This window comes from Pongo pygmaeus, chromosome 19, assembly GCF_028885625.2.
Source record: "Pongo pygmaeus isolate AG05252 chromosome 19, NHGRI_mPonPyg2-v2.0_pri, whole genome shotgun sequence".
NCBI classification, from domain to species: Eukaryota; Metazoa; Chordata; class Mammalia; order Primates; family Hominidae; genus Pongo; species Pongo pygmaeus.
The window spans coordinates 43334820-43350906 of NC_072392.2; the positions used below are offsets into that span (position 1 = coordinate 43334820).

General features: G+C 53.0%; 1 protein-coding gene across 3 annotated transcripts; it reads left to right on the forward strand.

The window, feature by feature from the left end:
* The first annotated feature begins 539 nt into the window (after positions 1-539).
* On the forward strand, positions 540-11914 carry LOC129018289 (ubiquitin carboxyl-terminal hydrolase 6-like). Of its 3 annotated transcripts, XM_063655396.1 has the most exons (8): positions 2138-2207; positions 2363-2445; positions 2548-2653; positions 3460-3567; positions 3876-3985; positions 6778-6872; positions 7262-7327; positions 11054-11914. In XM_063655396.1, the coding sequence occupies exons 1-7, from the start codon at positions 2142-2144 to the stop codon at positions 7321-7323; spliced, it is 630 nt and encodes a 209-aa protein (XP_063511466.1). In that variant the 5' UTR covers positions 2138-2141; the 3' UTR covers positions 7324-7327; positions 11054-11914. The 3 variants fall into 3 exon arrangements, with proteins under 3 accessions (XP_054315804.2, XP_054315805.2, XP_063511466.1); XM_054459829.2 differs by lacking the exons at positions 6778-6872; positions 7262-7327; positions 11054-11914 and adding exons at positions 540-675; positions 1703-1857 and having other exon boundaries at positions 2135-2207; positions 3876-5059; XM_054459830.2 differs by lacking the exons at positions 6778-6872; positions 7262-7327; positions 11054-11914 and adding exons at positions 1197-1302; positions 1703-1857 and having other exon boundaries at positions 2135-2207; positions 3876-5059.
* Positions 11915-16087: the final 4173 nt, after the last annotated feature.

A 16087-nucleotide genomic window follows, 5' to 3' on the forward strand; every position in this document is an offset into this window, starting at 1 on the left:
CTAGAAGAGTGAGCCTCTACTGTGTGCTGGGCACTTCCCCCACAGGATCCTCTAGCTGGAATAACCAAGGGTCATAGAGAGAAATATCCAGTTAAAATATCAGAAATAAAAAAAGAGATACCATTAGAGATACTAAAAAGATCATTAGGTAATAGTATTAGCATTTTTATTCTGAGATTCAACAGCAGCAATCACTTCCCTCCACCCCTATGTATATCCCAGGACCACCCTGGGCTGGGAGGGCTGAGGTTAGGGAGCCCCCATGGATGCCGTGATGCTGGCTCTGAGCCCCGGGGGTGACAGTGACAAGGAACAGGGTGCACACATGGGTGAGGCAGCCAGGCCTGGCCAGAGAAGCAACAGACACGTGCACAGATGTGTTTACCTACATACATGTGTGCACACACATGCGCAAACACATGGCACGCAAGCATGATGATGCCTCAGGCAGTGGAGGATGCTGACTTTGGGCCCTGCTGACCCGGGCAAGGCCCCATTGTGATGCGTGCCTTTATCTCAGAATGTCACTGGTGCTTAGCACCTGTCCACTCTCCGGCCTGCCTCTGTGTTCTACAGCAGCTACACACACACAGTGGTATCTGTGAGCAGCTCTGTGGACTCAAAGGTTTTCTCCCTGAGAGGCATAACCCAGGCCAGCTGATTCTTCAGAATCAGGTGAGTGTGACCTGCTCTCTTCCCTCCATGCTGTCTTGGGGACAGTGGCTAACCGTGTGGGTGGTGCTGGCCTCTGGGCGCCTGCTGAGGAAGGTCATCCCTGAGCACTCACCGGGTGCCTGTTCTACACTGCCCGTGTAGACAATTGTCTCTTTCATCCTCATGGTGGCTCCTGCATGTGCCCATTTGACAGGTGAGACATCTGGGCTCAGAGAGGCGATAACCGGCCCAGGAATCCCGACAGGACCCTGGGTTTTGCTCTTGGCCCTGCCCTGTGCCCTATTGGACTTCAGGCCTGAACCCTGTGGCCTCCTTGCCCTCCTTGATCAGATTTGGGACAGATCCCAAATCTGTGCAGGGTTTCTGATCCCAATGGGGCAGAGCCTCGCCATGGCAGAGCCACTGAGATGGATCCACTGTGGGTGAGGTGGAGGGGAGGGTCCTCAAAACACATCTGTGCCCTAAGCTGGGTCTTGATGGTCCCTGTGGGACCCACTGAACACACACGGTCCTTTGTTCAGGAGTGGGATGGGGAGCCTTCTGCCTTTGGGCAGTTGTGGAAAATGAAGGATCCCTGGAGAGCTGGCTGGAGGGAGACTATCTTCCATCCTGTTCAAAGGGGTCCAGGTACTGGGGTTCTCCCCAAGTATTTCTTCCTCTGTCTGATCCTCTCGAGGCCTCACCCTCCTTTTGCCCCGAGTGTTCCCAGGAGGGACGGTCCATCTAGGTGTTCTCCAGAACCAAGGACCCACTGTTCTTCCTCAGTGACCCAGGAAAATGAAGCCCCCTCCTATATGGATAGCTTAGAATGGTGGAGTCCACCGTCCCTCCCCGAGAGATGTGGTTTCCACGAGCACAGGGGCTGCTTTGGAGACAGTAGATTATTTTCATCCCCCAAACCAAACACCCTCCTGCTTAACTGGCGTTGTTCCTAAAGTGGCTTCACTGGTGAGACTGAAGGGCCACAGTAGCCCAAGTGATGAGTGGAGTAGAACCGAGCAGTCAGGAGAGGTCTTGTTCCCCGTAGGAAACTGGGCATCTCTGTGGTCCCTGAGCATCCCAGGAGGCCGATTGTACAGAGACCTCTGGTCCCTGACCCCAGTCTGCCTCCACATCCCTGGAATAGCCCATCATGGGCCCTTCAACCTTGGCAGGTGGACACCATTCAACCTGCTGGGGCAGGTGTGTACCCATTTCATGGCATTTGGGGACAACAGGATTCTCTGTCCAGGTCCCACTGTCCTCAAGTCCTTGGGAAGATGCCCACCCCTGCTTGGGGCTTGAGACTCCAGAGACCCATGCAGGTGTGGGCCACTGGGTCTGGCCCCTTTTCACCTGAGGGCAGTGGTGGAATGGGGGTTACGCAGCCAGGCAGCATCTGGGAGCCACGTGGGAGCGGTTCAGGCGTTCTCCAAAGGTCTCAGGTACAGTGTAACATTTAGATGATTTTGTCTCACAGGATGGACATGGTAGAGGATGCGGATACTTTGCAGAAGCGAGAGGACATCATTATGAAGTATGAGAATGTACAGGTCCGTCTGCTCCCTGGAGGGAGGCCTCTTCCAGTGGCCCTGGTCAAAGGACCCTGGGCTCCCTAGGAGCACAGGGCAGGGACGGGTGGCCAATATCCCCAGACCCTTGCACCCTTTACCTTGGACCCCTCATCAAGGCTGCCTCTGGATTACAGGGACACCGAGCTGGGCTTCCAGCAGACATGGGGCCTAAGCCTGTTGGAATCTACAGCAGCACTTATCACTTTGGGATTCTGCAGTGAGTCCTCTGTGCTCCCCTCAGCCCCTAAAGCACTTATTTCAGCTTAGGGATGGGTTTGCTTTTAGAAAGGGCTTTCTGAGGCAGAACATGTCTCCCCAGGTCGGGCCAACCTCCTTTCCAGGATCAGAACTCCTCCCTGGCTCCCCTGCAGGTCCAGCCTGAGGTCGTTGTTAGGCCAGAGGTGTGGGGCCCATCTATGCAGCGGGTAAGAATAGACAGGGGTCTAGGTCAGGGCCCTGGGCTCTCAGCAATTCTGTCTCCAAGTTAGCACAAGAGGAGGGGGGCAGCCTGAGGGTCTGGCCCTGTTCACTTGGAGACAACCCCAGTGAGATCCAAGGGTTGTGGCCACAGGGTGAGGAGATGCCTGGTCCAGCCTCACAGCTGTTGTCCAGCAGGTCTTTGGTCTCTGAGGGCCCACCTGCCCCTGTTCTCCCCCATTTCCCTAGAGCTACAGCCCTCACTGTCCCCATAGGGAAGGGGGAAAGGCATGGGGACAGTAGGGGCTATGGCCCTAAGAGAATGGGGGAGAAGACTGGCAGGGCCCGGTTCTGGGCATCTCATGGAGAGCCAGGGAGGCCCCCAGAACCACTCTCTGCAGAGACAGGTGACAGGCACCCATGGCTGTGGCCTGGCACCATCAGCCTCTCAGAGGGTGGGTGGCACACTGACCTCACCCAGAGGACCGCAGGCCTGGTTGCCAGCTTTACTGTCCATTCATGCAAGCATCACCTTGCTGAGAGAGAATCTGAATCTAGGGCTGGGGCCACCCCTAGCTCAGGGCTGGGGATGCCTCCTGGTGACCTGAAGGAAGGAAAAGGTCCAGATCAGAGTTCAGGACTCTGAGTGCCCACACATTCTTTCAATCCTGGGAAGGGAGACCCTGTCCCAGCTTGACCTCACCTTTACCAAGGAATCATGGGGCTGAAACCAAAGATTTCCAGGATCCTCAGGCTCTGGTCCTGGCTGAGGTCACCCCGTGGCCTGTGATACCAGATCATTTTCTGCCCACAGCTAATTGATCGAGTGTATAAGGGCATTCCCATGAACATCCAGGGCCAGGTGTGGTCAGTCCTCCTGAACATTCAGGAAATCAAGACGAAAAACCCCAGAAAATACCAGGTATGCTAAGCCAGAGCACAACAAACAGGCCAGGCTGGGTCAGGGCCCAGTTCTCCAGCTGGAGGGAATGTCTTGCCCAGCCTGGGGGAGTGGGTGCTGTGGTCAGATGCACATCCTAAGCACAGAAGGTGACACAGGAACCACAGACCCTCCCCAGCTTCAGAAACAAGCCAAAAAGCAGCTTTCTGCAGAAGGAAGCCTTTCTTTCCTTCCTTCCAGAAGTGCTGACTGTGGGCTGATTGCCATTTGGGGCAGGGAGTCTTCCATCTGTTCTGAGGCTGTTTCCTCCGCTTGGCCCTGCCCTACAGGTCATGAAGGAGAAGAGCAAGAGATCCTCTGAACACATCCACCAGATCTACCTGAACATGAGCTGGACACTAGGGAACCACATCTTCTTCAGGGATCGACATGGAGTCAAGTAAGCCAATGGGAGCCACAGGGTGCCAGCAGAGATGGGGTGAACCAGAGGGATGGGGACTTCCCCTGAGCAGAATCCAGGGTCACCCAGGGGGACGACACAGCTGCCAAGGGCTCTCCTGGCCCAGGGAGCAGCCGGCACCATGGACGGAGCACCTCCCAGGTTCCAAGCCCTGTGCCAGGCTGGAACATGTGGGGCCAGAACCCAGGAGGATCCTGCGGAGACAGAAGGCAGCAAAGAAAATCGTGCACAATGGTGAAAGGTGCTCTCCCTGACCCACAGGGACCCATGGTAGGACCCACAGGAGGGTGGCAGGAAGGAGGGCCCATGAGCCTCCCCAGGCGATACTGACAGCACCAAATGCTGGGGGGATTCAGTTTCCTGGAAACTATCATCCAGGTCTGCTGGGAACATGACATGGCACAGCCACTTTGGCAGCTGGTTGGGCAGTGGCTCACAAAGCTCAATGGACTTGAACTCCACATCCCCAAAGTGTCACAGTTATTGAACCCACTGATTTGAAAACTGACATCCACATGAAACCTGCATGCCACGTTCACTGCTTGATTCATCATCACTCATACATGGAGCCTTCGGGAATGACCTTCAACACGGGAATGTGGAGAGGAAGGCTGGTCCTCCCTAAAATGGTAGAAGACTCAGTGAGAAAAGGGAATGAGCCAGTGATGCCCGCACAAACTTGGGTGGATCCTAGATGCCTTTTGCTAAGGGAAAGAAGCCAGAGTCAACAAGATACTGCTGTAGGATTCCAAACATAGGCCATTCTGGACAAGGCCAAACCATAGGACTGAGAACCAGTCTGAGTGGCCAGGGACTGACGGATCAGGGAGAAGCTGGCTGCATAGAGGCCACCCTGGAGACTTGGAGGATGAAGGAGTCACTCCAGGAGGGGCTGGAGCAGTGGCCAGAAGATTCTGCACATTGGTATAGAACCATGGAAGAACTGTACACCCAAAGACTGAACTGGCATGCGTGCACACCAAAAAAAAAAAACAAAAAAAACACACAAAAATCAGAGCAAAAATGATCAGTCAACTCACTGTACAACTGGGCTATTAGCATTTCACAGATGTGGATTTTACTGAAACATTTCTTAAATAGTCAAAGGCCCTGAAGAGTTCACTGCTTGTCTAGTGAATCATCTGAACCTGAAATTGGATTTGTTATTAGGGTTTGTAGACAAAGTGAAACTAACATCTGCACAAAAGAAACAAAAGCCCACTTTATCTGTTTTTTAGGCAGCGGGAACTATTCTACATCCTCCTGGCATATTCAGAGTATTTCTAGGCAGTGACCATATTCCCATGTTCACGGCTATATTCCCGGTCCATATTTCCATATTTCCAGGCATGGGTGTCTGGTGGGGGTGTCATTGCTTCTTTTAAAGTTAGTATTTGTGACCCACTGGGATATAGGAGGTAGGACTCCAGCCCACTGCTGGCATAAACCTCCAAGCAAGGGGGGTGGTCTCAACGGGTCTCACTGAGACACAAAGGAGTTGGGCCTGGACTCCTGGTGTCACCTGGGCCTGACCACCCCTTCTTGGAACAAGAAATGATGCCCTCCTCCTGGGGCTACCCCAAAGCTCAGGAGCTTGGCGGTGTCACAAGCAGGACGGTGCTATCAGGAGACATTTTGGACAAGGTGCTAAAAGGCCCAATGGACATAGCTGTTGTTATAAAATGAATTTGCATCTTGAGGAAGCCTCTTCTTCAGAGGAAGCCTCCCCAGTCACCTCTGCCCTCTCTGATGATGTGAGTCCTCCCAGGTGACCTCAGCCCTCCCAGGTGATGTCCTTCCATGGTGACTCTGGCTCTCGCAGGAGGTGGGCTACTGCAGGGACCTGAGCCATGTCACTGCCTTGTTCCTCCTTTATCTGCCTGAGGAGGATGCATTCTAGGCACTGGCACAGCTGCTGGCCAGTGAGAGGCTCTCCCTGCAGGGTAGGTGGACAGCTGCCCCCAGGGCCTCACGCAATCAGACCCGGAGAGAGCCACCCTGGCCAGGTGATCTCGGCTTTCAGTGAAGACATCTTCCTTGTGTCACCAGCTAACTGTTGGGAGCCTTTAGGATGTCTCTGCCTCACGCAGTCAGACCCAGAGAGAGTTACCCTGGCCAGGTGATCTCGGCTTTTATTGAAGACACCTTCCTTGTGTTGCCAGCTTGTTGGGAGCCTTTAGGATGTCTCTGCTGAGGTTCCCACAAGAGCCCGGGGCTGACCCCCAGAGTCCAAGTCAGACACCTTTCATCTTCATCAGCAGAAGGCATCTCATCCTCCCCGTGGCCGCCGTCTGTATCATGGAGCCACGCCCTCCAGCTCTGATTCTATGCAGTTGACTCTCCCCTCCCTGAGAGTCCTCCTGCCCTTCAGCTGCTCAGGCTCCAGTTGCCCTTGGTACCCACAAATGGGCCAACCAAGCCCAGATGGCAGCATCTCCCCATCCTGTGTCCCCTGGCCTGACGCCACTTCCAGGAGACGACCACGAAGCCCAGCACCCACCCTGTTCTGGCCACCCCCTGTCGTGGCCTCAAAGTCAGGCTTGCCCTCCCGGCACCCTGGCCCAGGAGGCCTCCAGGGGAACCTCCAGCCAGGCTCCGGGGAATGTTCCCACCCCTCCTCCCCAGGGCCAAGGCCACATGGTGGGGTTACCAGATGGGAGGGTGGGAGGCCTCGGGGTTTGGGGGGCTCTGCAGCTGCCTAGCTCTTCCAGCTGATGGCTCCACAACTTGGGAGAGGGCTCTGATTTCATGATGGGCTGGGGGCTTCTCAGGATTCCACAGCCCAAATGGCAGGACAGTTCAGGGGCTCCAAGACCATCAGGAGCATGTGGTGCCCACGTCACAACCCAAGACCATGTGTCATCTGGTGAGTTTATAGTCCCCTCGGCCCTTCCCCAGAGGCCCTGCATCGTAGGGGGCTGGAGGAGCAGCAGGGGCTGAAGCCCCTCGTGGGGCTGGGGACAGGCTGAGTTCCAGCCAGGGCCTGACCTGGGATGTCGGGTTCCCCATGGGCTGGGAGTTGGGTTTCCTTTCCAGCCCTGGAGGAGACACAGGCATAGGGATGGGGTCCCAGCTCCCACAGAGCAGGGCTAAGGGCAGTGTGTCCACCAGCAGTGCCGGAAGGGGAAGATGTTGGGGGAGCCCGGTACACTGCCCAGTGTTCTGCACTTGGGGAAGGATCTTCAGAGGACCCTGGAAGAGGGAGGTTTTTAGGGCAGCCCAGGGGGTCCTGAGCACCCCTGTTCCTCCCATCAGGACAAGGAAGGTCTATGCGCAGAGGGTTCCTCATTCAGCTGGCTTCTCTGGGTGCTGAATGATGGGGTAAGGAGTCACAGGGAGACCCTGGCTCAGGGACCCTCCTTGCCCTGCAGTGCCCTGCTTCCCCAGCCCGGGGGTCCAGCTCACCCCCAGCCCACAGGAGGCTCAGGCAGATCCCTACAGGACACACAAGCAAGACCTCTGCCAAAGAGGGGTCATCCCAGGGCAGAGGGTGGGGCTCAGGCCCAGCCTTAAGGGCAGACTGGGCCAGGACCCGACTTGGGAGGGCTCAGGGGAGCCTCAAGCCCTGGGGAAGCCCCTCCCTCCACTGAAATGAGTGCCTCCCATAAGGAGCTGCAAGACCTTGTCTGACCCAGCCTCCTGGAGGGGTCCGGTGACCCTCATGGGGAAGGTCACTGAAGCCCCAGTGGGCTAGCTCGAGCCACTAGCCCCAGCCTGGAAGGCCAGGTCCTCCCATGCCTAGTTTCCCCACAGATCTCTCTCGGGCTCTCCCTGTGCCTGTGGGACATGTATTTGCTGGAAGGGGAACAGATGTTGATGCTGATAACAAGCACTACCTTTAAGGTTCAGAGGAGTAAGTCCACATGTGCCCAGTGGGGCCTGGGGAGCACTGGGGTCAGACCCCGACTAGCCCAAGGGCAGCTTCCTCACACTGTTCTCATGATTCTCTGTTCTGGCCCAGAGGGAGGTCTGGCCAGGTGGGCTGGGCAGGGCACAGTGACACCGAGCCCATCCCTCACATGACCCAGATGAAAGTCAGGAGTGTGGTGAACACTTCTCTGCCCAGGCCACCCCCCTCCCCCAGCCACGGCCTTCTGTGCACATCTGGACCCCTGGGGTGGCCACAAAAGGATCCGGCACTGCCCAGTGGGAGACTGAAGTGGTCATGGGGTGTGGGCTCTGACCCTTCCCAGGGAACTCTCCTGGCCTGATACCCACCTTGTCCCTAGAGCGCCACATGAAGACATCCAGGTCTGGCCTGTGGGCACATTTTCAAGACCAGCTCTTCTATACCTGGGCCCTGGATGATGACGCTGTTCTTTTTTTTTTTCTTTTATACCTTAAGTTCTAGGGTACATATGCACAACGTGCAGGTTTGTTACATATGTATACATGTGCCATGTTGGTGTGCTGCACCCATTAACTCATCATTTACATTAGGTATATCTCCTGATGCTATCCCTCACCCTTCCCCCCACCCCATGACAGGCCCCAGTGTGTGATGTTCCTTTTCCTGTGTCCAAGTGTTCTCATTGTTCAATCCCAACCTATGAGTGAGAACATGAGGTGTCTGGTTTTTTGTCCTTGTGATAGTTTGCTGAGAATGATGGTTTCCAGCTTCATCCATGTCCCTACAAAGGACATGAACTCATCCTTTTTATGGCTGAATAGTATTCCATGGTGTATATGTGCCACATTTTCTTAATCCAGTCTATCATTGATGGACATTTGTGTTGGTTCCAAGTCTTTGCTATTGTGAATAGTGCTGCAATTAACATATGTGTGCATGTGTCTTGATAGCAGCATGATTTATAATCCTTTGGGTATATACCCAGTAATGGGATGGCTAGATCAAATGGTATTTCTAGTTCTAGATCCTTGAAGAATCACCACACTGTCTTCCACAATGGTTGAACTAGTTTACAGTCCCACCAACAGTGTAAAAGTGTTCCTATTTCTCCACCTCCTCTCCAGCATCTGTTGTTTCCTGACTTTTTAATGATCGCCTTTCTAACTGGTGTGAGATGGTATCTCATTATGGTTTTGATTTGCATTTCTCTGATAGCCAGTGATGATGAGCATTTTTTCATGTGTCTGTTGGCTGCATAAATGTCTTCTTTTGAGAAGTGTCTGTTCATATCCTTCGCCAACTTTTTGATGGGTTTGTTTGTTTTTTTCTTGTAAATTTGTTTGAGTTCTTTGTAGATTCTGGATATTAGCCCTTTGTCAGATGAGTAGATTGCAAAATTTTTCTCCCATTCTGTAGGTTGCCTGTTCACTCTGATGGTAGTTTCTTTTGCTGTGCAGAAGATCTTTAGTTTAATTAGATCCTATTTGTCAATTTTGGCTTTTGTTGCCATTGCTTTTGGTGTTTTAGACATGAAGTCCTTGCCCATGCCTATATCTTGAATGGTATTGCCTAGGTTTTCTTCTAGGGTTTTTATGGTTTTAGGTCTAATGTTTAAGTCTTTAATCCATCTTGAATTAATTTTTGTATAAGGTGTAAGGAAGGGATCCAGTTTCAGCTTTCTACATATGGCTGGCCAGTTTTTCCAGCACCATTTATTAAATAGGGAATCCTTTCCCCATTTCTTGTTTTTGTCAGCTTTGTCAAAGATCAGATGGTTGTAGATGTGTGGTATTATTTCTGACGGCTCTGTTCTGTTCCATTGGTCTATATCTCTGTTTTGGTACCAGTACCATGCTGTTTTGGTTACTATAGCCTTGTAGTATAGTTTGAAGTCAGGTAGTGTGATGCCTCCAGCTTTGTTGTTTTGGCTCAGGATTGTCTTGGCAATGTGGGCCCTTTTTTGGTTCCATATGAACTTTAAAGTAGTTTTTTCCAATTCTGTGAAGAAAGTCATTGGTAGATTGATGGGGATGGCATTGAATCTGTAAATTACCTTGGGCAGTATGGCCATTTTCATGATATTGATTCTTCCTATCCATGAGCATGGAATGTTCTTCCATTTGTTTGTGGATGACATTATTCTTAATCATTTTTGGGCCTCTATGAAGAAACTAACAAGGAAGGATGGGGACCTGCCACCCCCAGGTGGGCTCCAGTACCAAGTCCCCTCCTGAGTCACCCTCTGGGGCAGTCAATACTGGGGGAATGCCCAGGACCCCTAACCCTACTACCTGGGTCTTCCTCTTCACCTTTTCTTCCTCCTCTTCCTCCTGGACTCTAAGAAAGTACAAGAGGCCCACTATTCCTCGGGGCAGGCGCTCAGTGCATATGTACTGGATGTGCTGTGCACGCAGGAGGGGGATGTGGGCAAGACCCTCCAACAAGCTCTTTCCCACTTTCCATGGTGGCCTGCTCTCCCCCTCACAGGGCCCTCAAGGGCACTGGAGGAGCCAGACCCATTTGTGAGAGCCTCTGCCCCTCCCTGCAAGCGCTGACAGCCTCAGAGAGCAGCAGAGGCCCCTCACTCCTGCAGACTCCTCCAGAGGTGCCAGGACAACAAGCCTTGAGCCAGGGAGACAAGGGAATCAGTGTCTCTGACCTCTAGAGCATTCAGAGACAGGGCACAGGTGGGACCCCGGGCCAAGAGCCAGAGCCAGAGCCAGAGCCAAGTGTTTAGCCAGGTGTGGGAACGGTCAGTCCTGGTATGGACGGGGCAGCCCAGGAGGGCAGAGGATGACCCACGTCCAGGCCCAGTCACCCACTGTGGAGACGGGTCCCCATGTGAGGTGGCAAGGGGCTGGTTGACATCCAAGTCCCCTCCCACCTGAGTTCTGACTGGAGGCCATATCCCAGGCCCAATAGCCCTGGGACGAGGGTGTGTGGCAGGAAGCCCCCAGCGAGGCTGAACCCTGGGGGCAGTCCCAGGAGCCACCTGCCATGCCCAGACAGCTTCCCCACGCCAGGCAGCACACACCCCTTCCTCTGGGATCAGCAGACTACAGGCATGTCATCAGTGTCAGACCACGGGGGCCACACAGAGACCCTGAGGACTCCAGAGACCCAGGCAGGTGGGGCCCAGCCAGGAAAGGCCTGCATGGGCTCACTGGAGACGCTGACCACGTCTGTTTTCCTTTTAGCCAAACCTGAGAAAGGGTCCTCGGGACCCAGGTCTGTGCTGGCATCACGTGGCAGGAAGACCCTCTGCAAGGGGGACAGGCAGGCCCTTCCCGGCCCACCAGCCTGGTTCCAGCGGCCCATTTGGTCAGCCTCCCCACCTCGTCCCACACCCTGTCCTGGTGGGGCTGTCCATGAGACCAAGGCCCAGGAACATGTGGGGGCTTCTGGGGAGCCCAGGGCAGCAGACCACTCTCTGGGGGCACCTGGGACTCAGGGCATGCCCAGGCTGGCCCCCGCTCAGGGAGGACCTCAGCGTTCTTGGTGATTCCTGCAGTGGAACTCTATGCCCCGGCTCCTGACGGACCTGGATGTGGGGGCCCTTGGTTCCCCCATGACGATTTCAAACAGAGCTGCTGGGTCCATGTCCCTTCTAAATGTGTCCTGGACAGCCCCGGAACCATGGGACAGGCCTAGCCCAGGAAGCCCAAGGGGACCCTGACACCCGGCCCAGCCCAGGCCCATCAGGAATAAGAGGGAGGTCGGGAGATAACCCCACTGCAACATGGGCACCTGCATCTGGCCCCCTCGGTGACCAGTGACTGGCATGTCTGGAAGAAGCCAGGGTGGCACCCCGCCAGCTGCCCCACAGCCCCAGACACCTTGGAAAATCCCATTCAATGGGGAGGCCGGTCCCACCAAGGCCACGAGAGACAGAGACGTGAGCATGGCAGCCCCGGCCAGCCAGCAGCATGCCCTGGGGCCTCTGTCCCAACCTGTGGGCCTGTGTCCCCCTCCCAGCGCATAATTCCCAGGCAAGAGGGGTCTGGCCTAGACCCCAGCCCTGGGAAGAGAGGGGCACCAGGGGTGTGGTGGGCTCCCAGCTGCAGTCAGTATGACCATGCAGGGGACCCTGGAGCTGCAGAGCTCTGCCACTGTCACAATTCACCTCACAGAAGCCGGGTGAGTCCCGAAGCCTTGCAGCCACTGCTGCAGCCCCTGCAGGCACCACCACCAGGTGCCTTCCAGCTGCCAGTGCAGGCTTTCCTGACAGGAGGGCACCCTGCAGCCCTGGCCTCAGCAGCTCAGACTCTGAAGGTATCTGTTATTCATGTTTCCAGTACTCCCACCAAAGAGAATTACTATGGAGGATGATGTTGGTCCTGAGTTGAGCAAAACAGCACGCCCTGTGGATGGAGCCAGCTTCTTTCCAAGCCACCACACTTGCTGGATGGGCCCACGGAGCAAGTGGCCTTGAGACCGGCATGAGGATGGAAGAGGCTCAGCATCCTGCACATGCCCTTACCAAGGCTCACCAGGCTGACACCACATTTGTGGATAAGAGACTCACACCCAGACCCTGGGATGGCACAATTTCCCAGGAGGATCAGCTGGCCACCTGCTGGCAGGCTGACCACACTGCGGAGGGGCTGAGATTGGCTTTCACTGCACTGAGCAACAATATGGACATGGACTTGTGGGCCCTGCAGTCCACACAGCATTGCCTCCGAGCAGGACACCCCATTCACAGCTAGGGACAAGCAGCAGTGTGCTTCCACCTTGGGGCCTTGGCTCTGCCACCTCTATTTTGAATGTTCTCAGTTCCCTCCAGGCTTCTAGAAGCATCTGGGCCAGGGCTCATGACTAGATAAGCACCCAAGATCCCAAACAAGCTTCCCATCCTCGTTTTATTTTTTGTTAAACTTATGAAAAATTTTTAAGATATGACTTACATCCCTGGTAAGTGCACAGCGCAAAAGACATTCAGAGATGGAGCACACCAGCCCCCAGATCACAAAGCCAACCATGCCCAGCCCCTCCCAGCACCCCCAGCCCCGAAACCAGTGTACTGACTTCTGACGACACCATGAGCCTGCCTGTGTACTTTACACTCATGGAAGGATAACCACCTTCATGTTGTAAAATAAATGTTTACTGTTGAAATGATTTTACATGTACACCTTCCATCCAGCTGCCCTTAATAAGGACGTTTTGCCTTATCATGGCACATAAGAAATTTAGGCCAGGTGTGGTGGCTCATGCCTGTAATCCCGGCAATTTGAGAGGTCGAGGCAGGAGGTTCAGGTTCACTTGAGCCCAGGAGTTTGAGACCAGCCTGGGAAACATAGGTAGACTCTTTCTCTAGAGAAAAGTAAAAGAAATAGCCAGGCGTGGTGGCATGTGCCTGTAGTCCCACCTAGTCAGGAGGCTGAGGTGGGAAGATTGCTTGAGCAACTGAGTTCTAGGAAGCAGTGAGCTATGATCACAGCACTGTACTCCAGCCTAGGTGACAGAGTGAGACTTTGTCTCTTAAAAAAACAAAATAAGAAATTTAACATGGGTGCAATCCTATTAACTAAATGATAATGTGAACTATCATCTAAGGTTATTAATGCAGTAATTATCTGAATAGGGTGAAATTTATTCAGACTTCACCCGTTTTTGCCTAGCTTCTCATACCTGTCCAGGGATCCCACCTCTGACTCACCCTCTGCCTTTAGGTCATGTCTCCTTAGCTTCCTCCAGGTGGTCCACCCAAACATACACCTGGGCTGAGTGGTAGAGCTGATTGCTCCTGGGCTCCAAACCTCTACAGCATGTTACCATATTGAGTACTGTAGGCAATGGTAACATAATGGTGGCTATCTGTGTATCTAAACACAGAAAAGGATCATAAAAATACAGTATAAACAATACAAAATGGTACACCTGGCCAGGTGTGGTGGTTCATGCCTATAATTCCAGCACTCTGGGAAGCCATAATGGGAGGATCACTTGGGCCCAGGAGTTCAAGACTAGTCTGGGCAACATAACAAGGCCCCATCTCTTCTTAAATATCAATTTTTAGAGATGGTACACCTATATAGGGTGGATCCATTATAACCTTATGGGAACCACCATCCTATATGCATTCTGGCATGAACTGAAATGTCGTTATCTGACACATGATTGCATAAGTAATCTAGAGATAATTTTAAGTGTACAAGAAGATGTACTTAGGTTATATACAAATACTGCACCATTTTATATCAGGACTTTGGTATCTGTGGGAGATGGGGAAACTGATTCCCCACATACATTGAGGGGCAACTGTAAACATTTCAGGCACCACAGAAGGCTCAATTCCCTGCACCCCCACCCCGAGGTAAATTCTTTTACTGGAGATTAGTTTGCCTGATGATAACTTCATATAAATGGAATCACACATTATCTATTCTTATAGATATTATTCTTATCTATTCTTATAGACCTATTCTTATAGGTCTAACTTCTGTCGCCCACACACAAGCTGTGTGAGATTCATTCGTGTTGTAGCCACAATTTATTCATTTTCTTTGTTGTATAGTATTCTAGTCTTGAATGTCCCATGGTTTTTTATTCATTCTTCTGTGATGCGTATTTGGGAAGTTTCTAGTATGAGGCTATTACAAATTGTGCTGCTATGAGGGTTGTTTTACTTGTATTTTAGTGAAGATATAGACACATCTGTGTAAGGTACACACGAAGGGAGGAAATTGCTAGCTCATGGGAGGCAAATGTTTAGCTTTGGTGAATATTGCCAAATCATTCTAAAGTGTCTGTTCCACTTCACCTGTTCATCTGTGAGCTGGAGTTTTCCATCCACAGCATGGGCTGTCTCAGAAAGACCTGGGTTCAATCCCATTCAGCCACTTAGTAGCTGTGTCCCTTTGGGCAAACCATGTAACTTCTCTGAGCCTCAGGGTCCTCATCTGTAAATTGGGCTGCTGGCGGTCCTTAACTCACAGGGCCACTGTGAGGACTAAGTGAGATGAAAGCTGACTCCCTGAGTGACACCACTTCTCTCTCCCTCAGACTCAACAGGAAGACACCTTCACTGCCCAATGCGAAGGCCATGGGGAGGACGTGAGGCCCCAGCGCTCCCCTGTCCCAGGAGCATAAGCCCTGGATTTTCATTTCCAGAAACAACCATCCCTGGGGTCAGGATGACTCTCAAGTCCCCACAGCCTGTTCTCCCACCCCATGAAGGCGCCTCTTCAGCAGTGGGGAAAGGGCTGCACTGTGCCAGCCTCACCCTGGCCACTCTCTGTCCTCATGACTCAGAGCACAGCGAGGTCACCAAGCAGAGCAGTGCAGGGTCCGGCCCCAGCCCTGGGCTCTAGACATCCCAGTCAGCCCCACCTGCCCCAACCCTGCCCCCTCCATCCCTCAGCCCCCGCTTGCCACCTTCACCGCTCAGGACATTTTAGCTCCTTACATGACACCATCATCTGTCTCCTCAACGGAGTGCAGCACAAGGGCAGTGAACTCAGTCAGTCTATGGATGTGTCTCTGGTGTCTGGGAGATGAGAAGCTCAATACATACTTGCTCAGTGTCTGCGTGCATTTCATTAAGCAGAAGACAGCTTTGGAAATAAGAAGAGACCCTCCCGAGGTGACAGTGCGTAGCTGGCATTTTCCAGGTATTCTCGGCATGCAAGGCGCTGGGCTGGACCATGGACACGGGAGCTCTGGAGCCCGTGGGGTGCCAGGTTACAGGCCACGCCTGGATAGAAGTATTGTTTATTTCTTTATTAAAATTTGTACTTTCTGAGTTTATGTAATTGGCAGGTGTTGCCTTGTGATTAGAAACAGTAAAGGTATAGAAAAAATGTGTAGAAAAAAGCAGAAAAACAAATCACATCTATAATAAAATCCTCGCTTTTAAATAAAATGTGCAGAGAAGAAAGATGGAAAAGAAATGCAGTGGGCCGGGCATGGTGGCTCACGCCTGTGATCCCAGCACTTTGGGAGGCCACGGCGGGAGGATCGCTTGAGGTCAGGAGTTTGAGACCAACATGGCCAACGTGGTGAAACCCTGTCTCTAATGAAAAAAAAAAATTAGTAGGGCATGTTGATGGGCACCTGTAATCCCAGCTACTCGGGAGGCTGAGGCAGGAGAATTGCTTGAACCTGGGAGGTGGAGGTTGCAGTGAGCCAAGATTGCACCACTGCACTCTAGCCTGGGCAACAGAGTGAGACTCCGTCTCAAAAGACAAAAGCAAAGAAACCTTAATAATTGTCATCTCTGAGGGCTG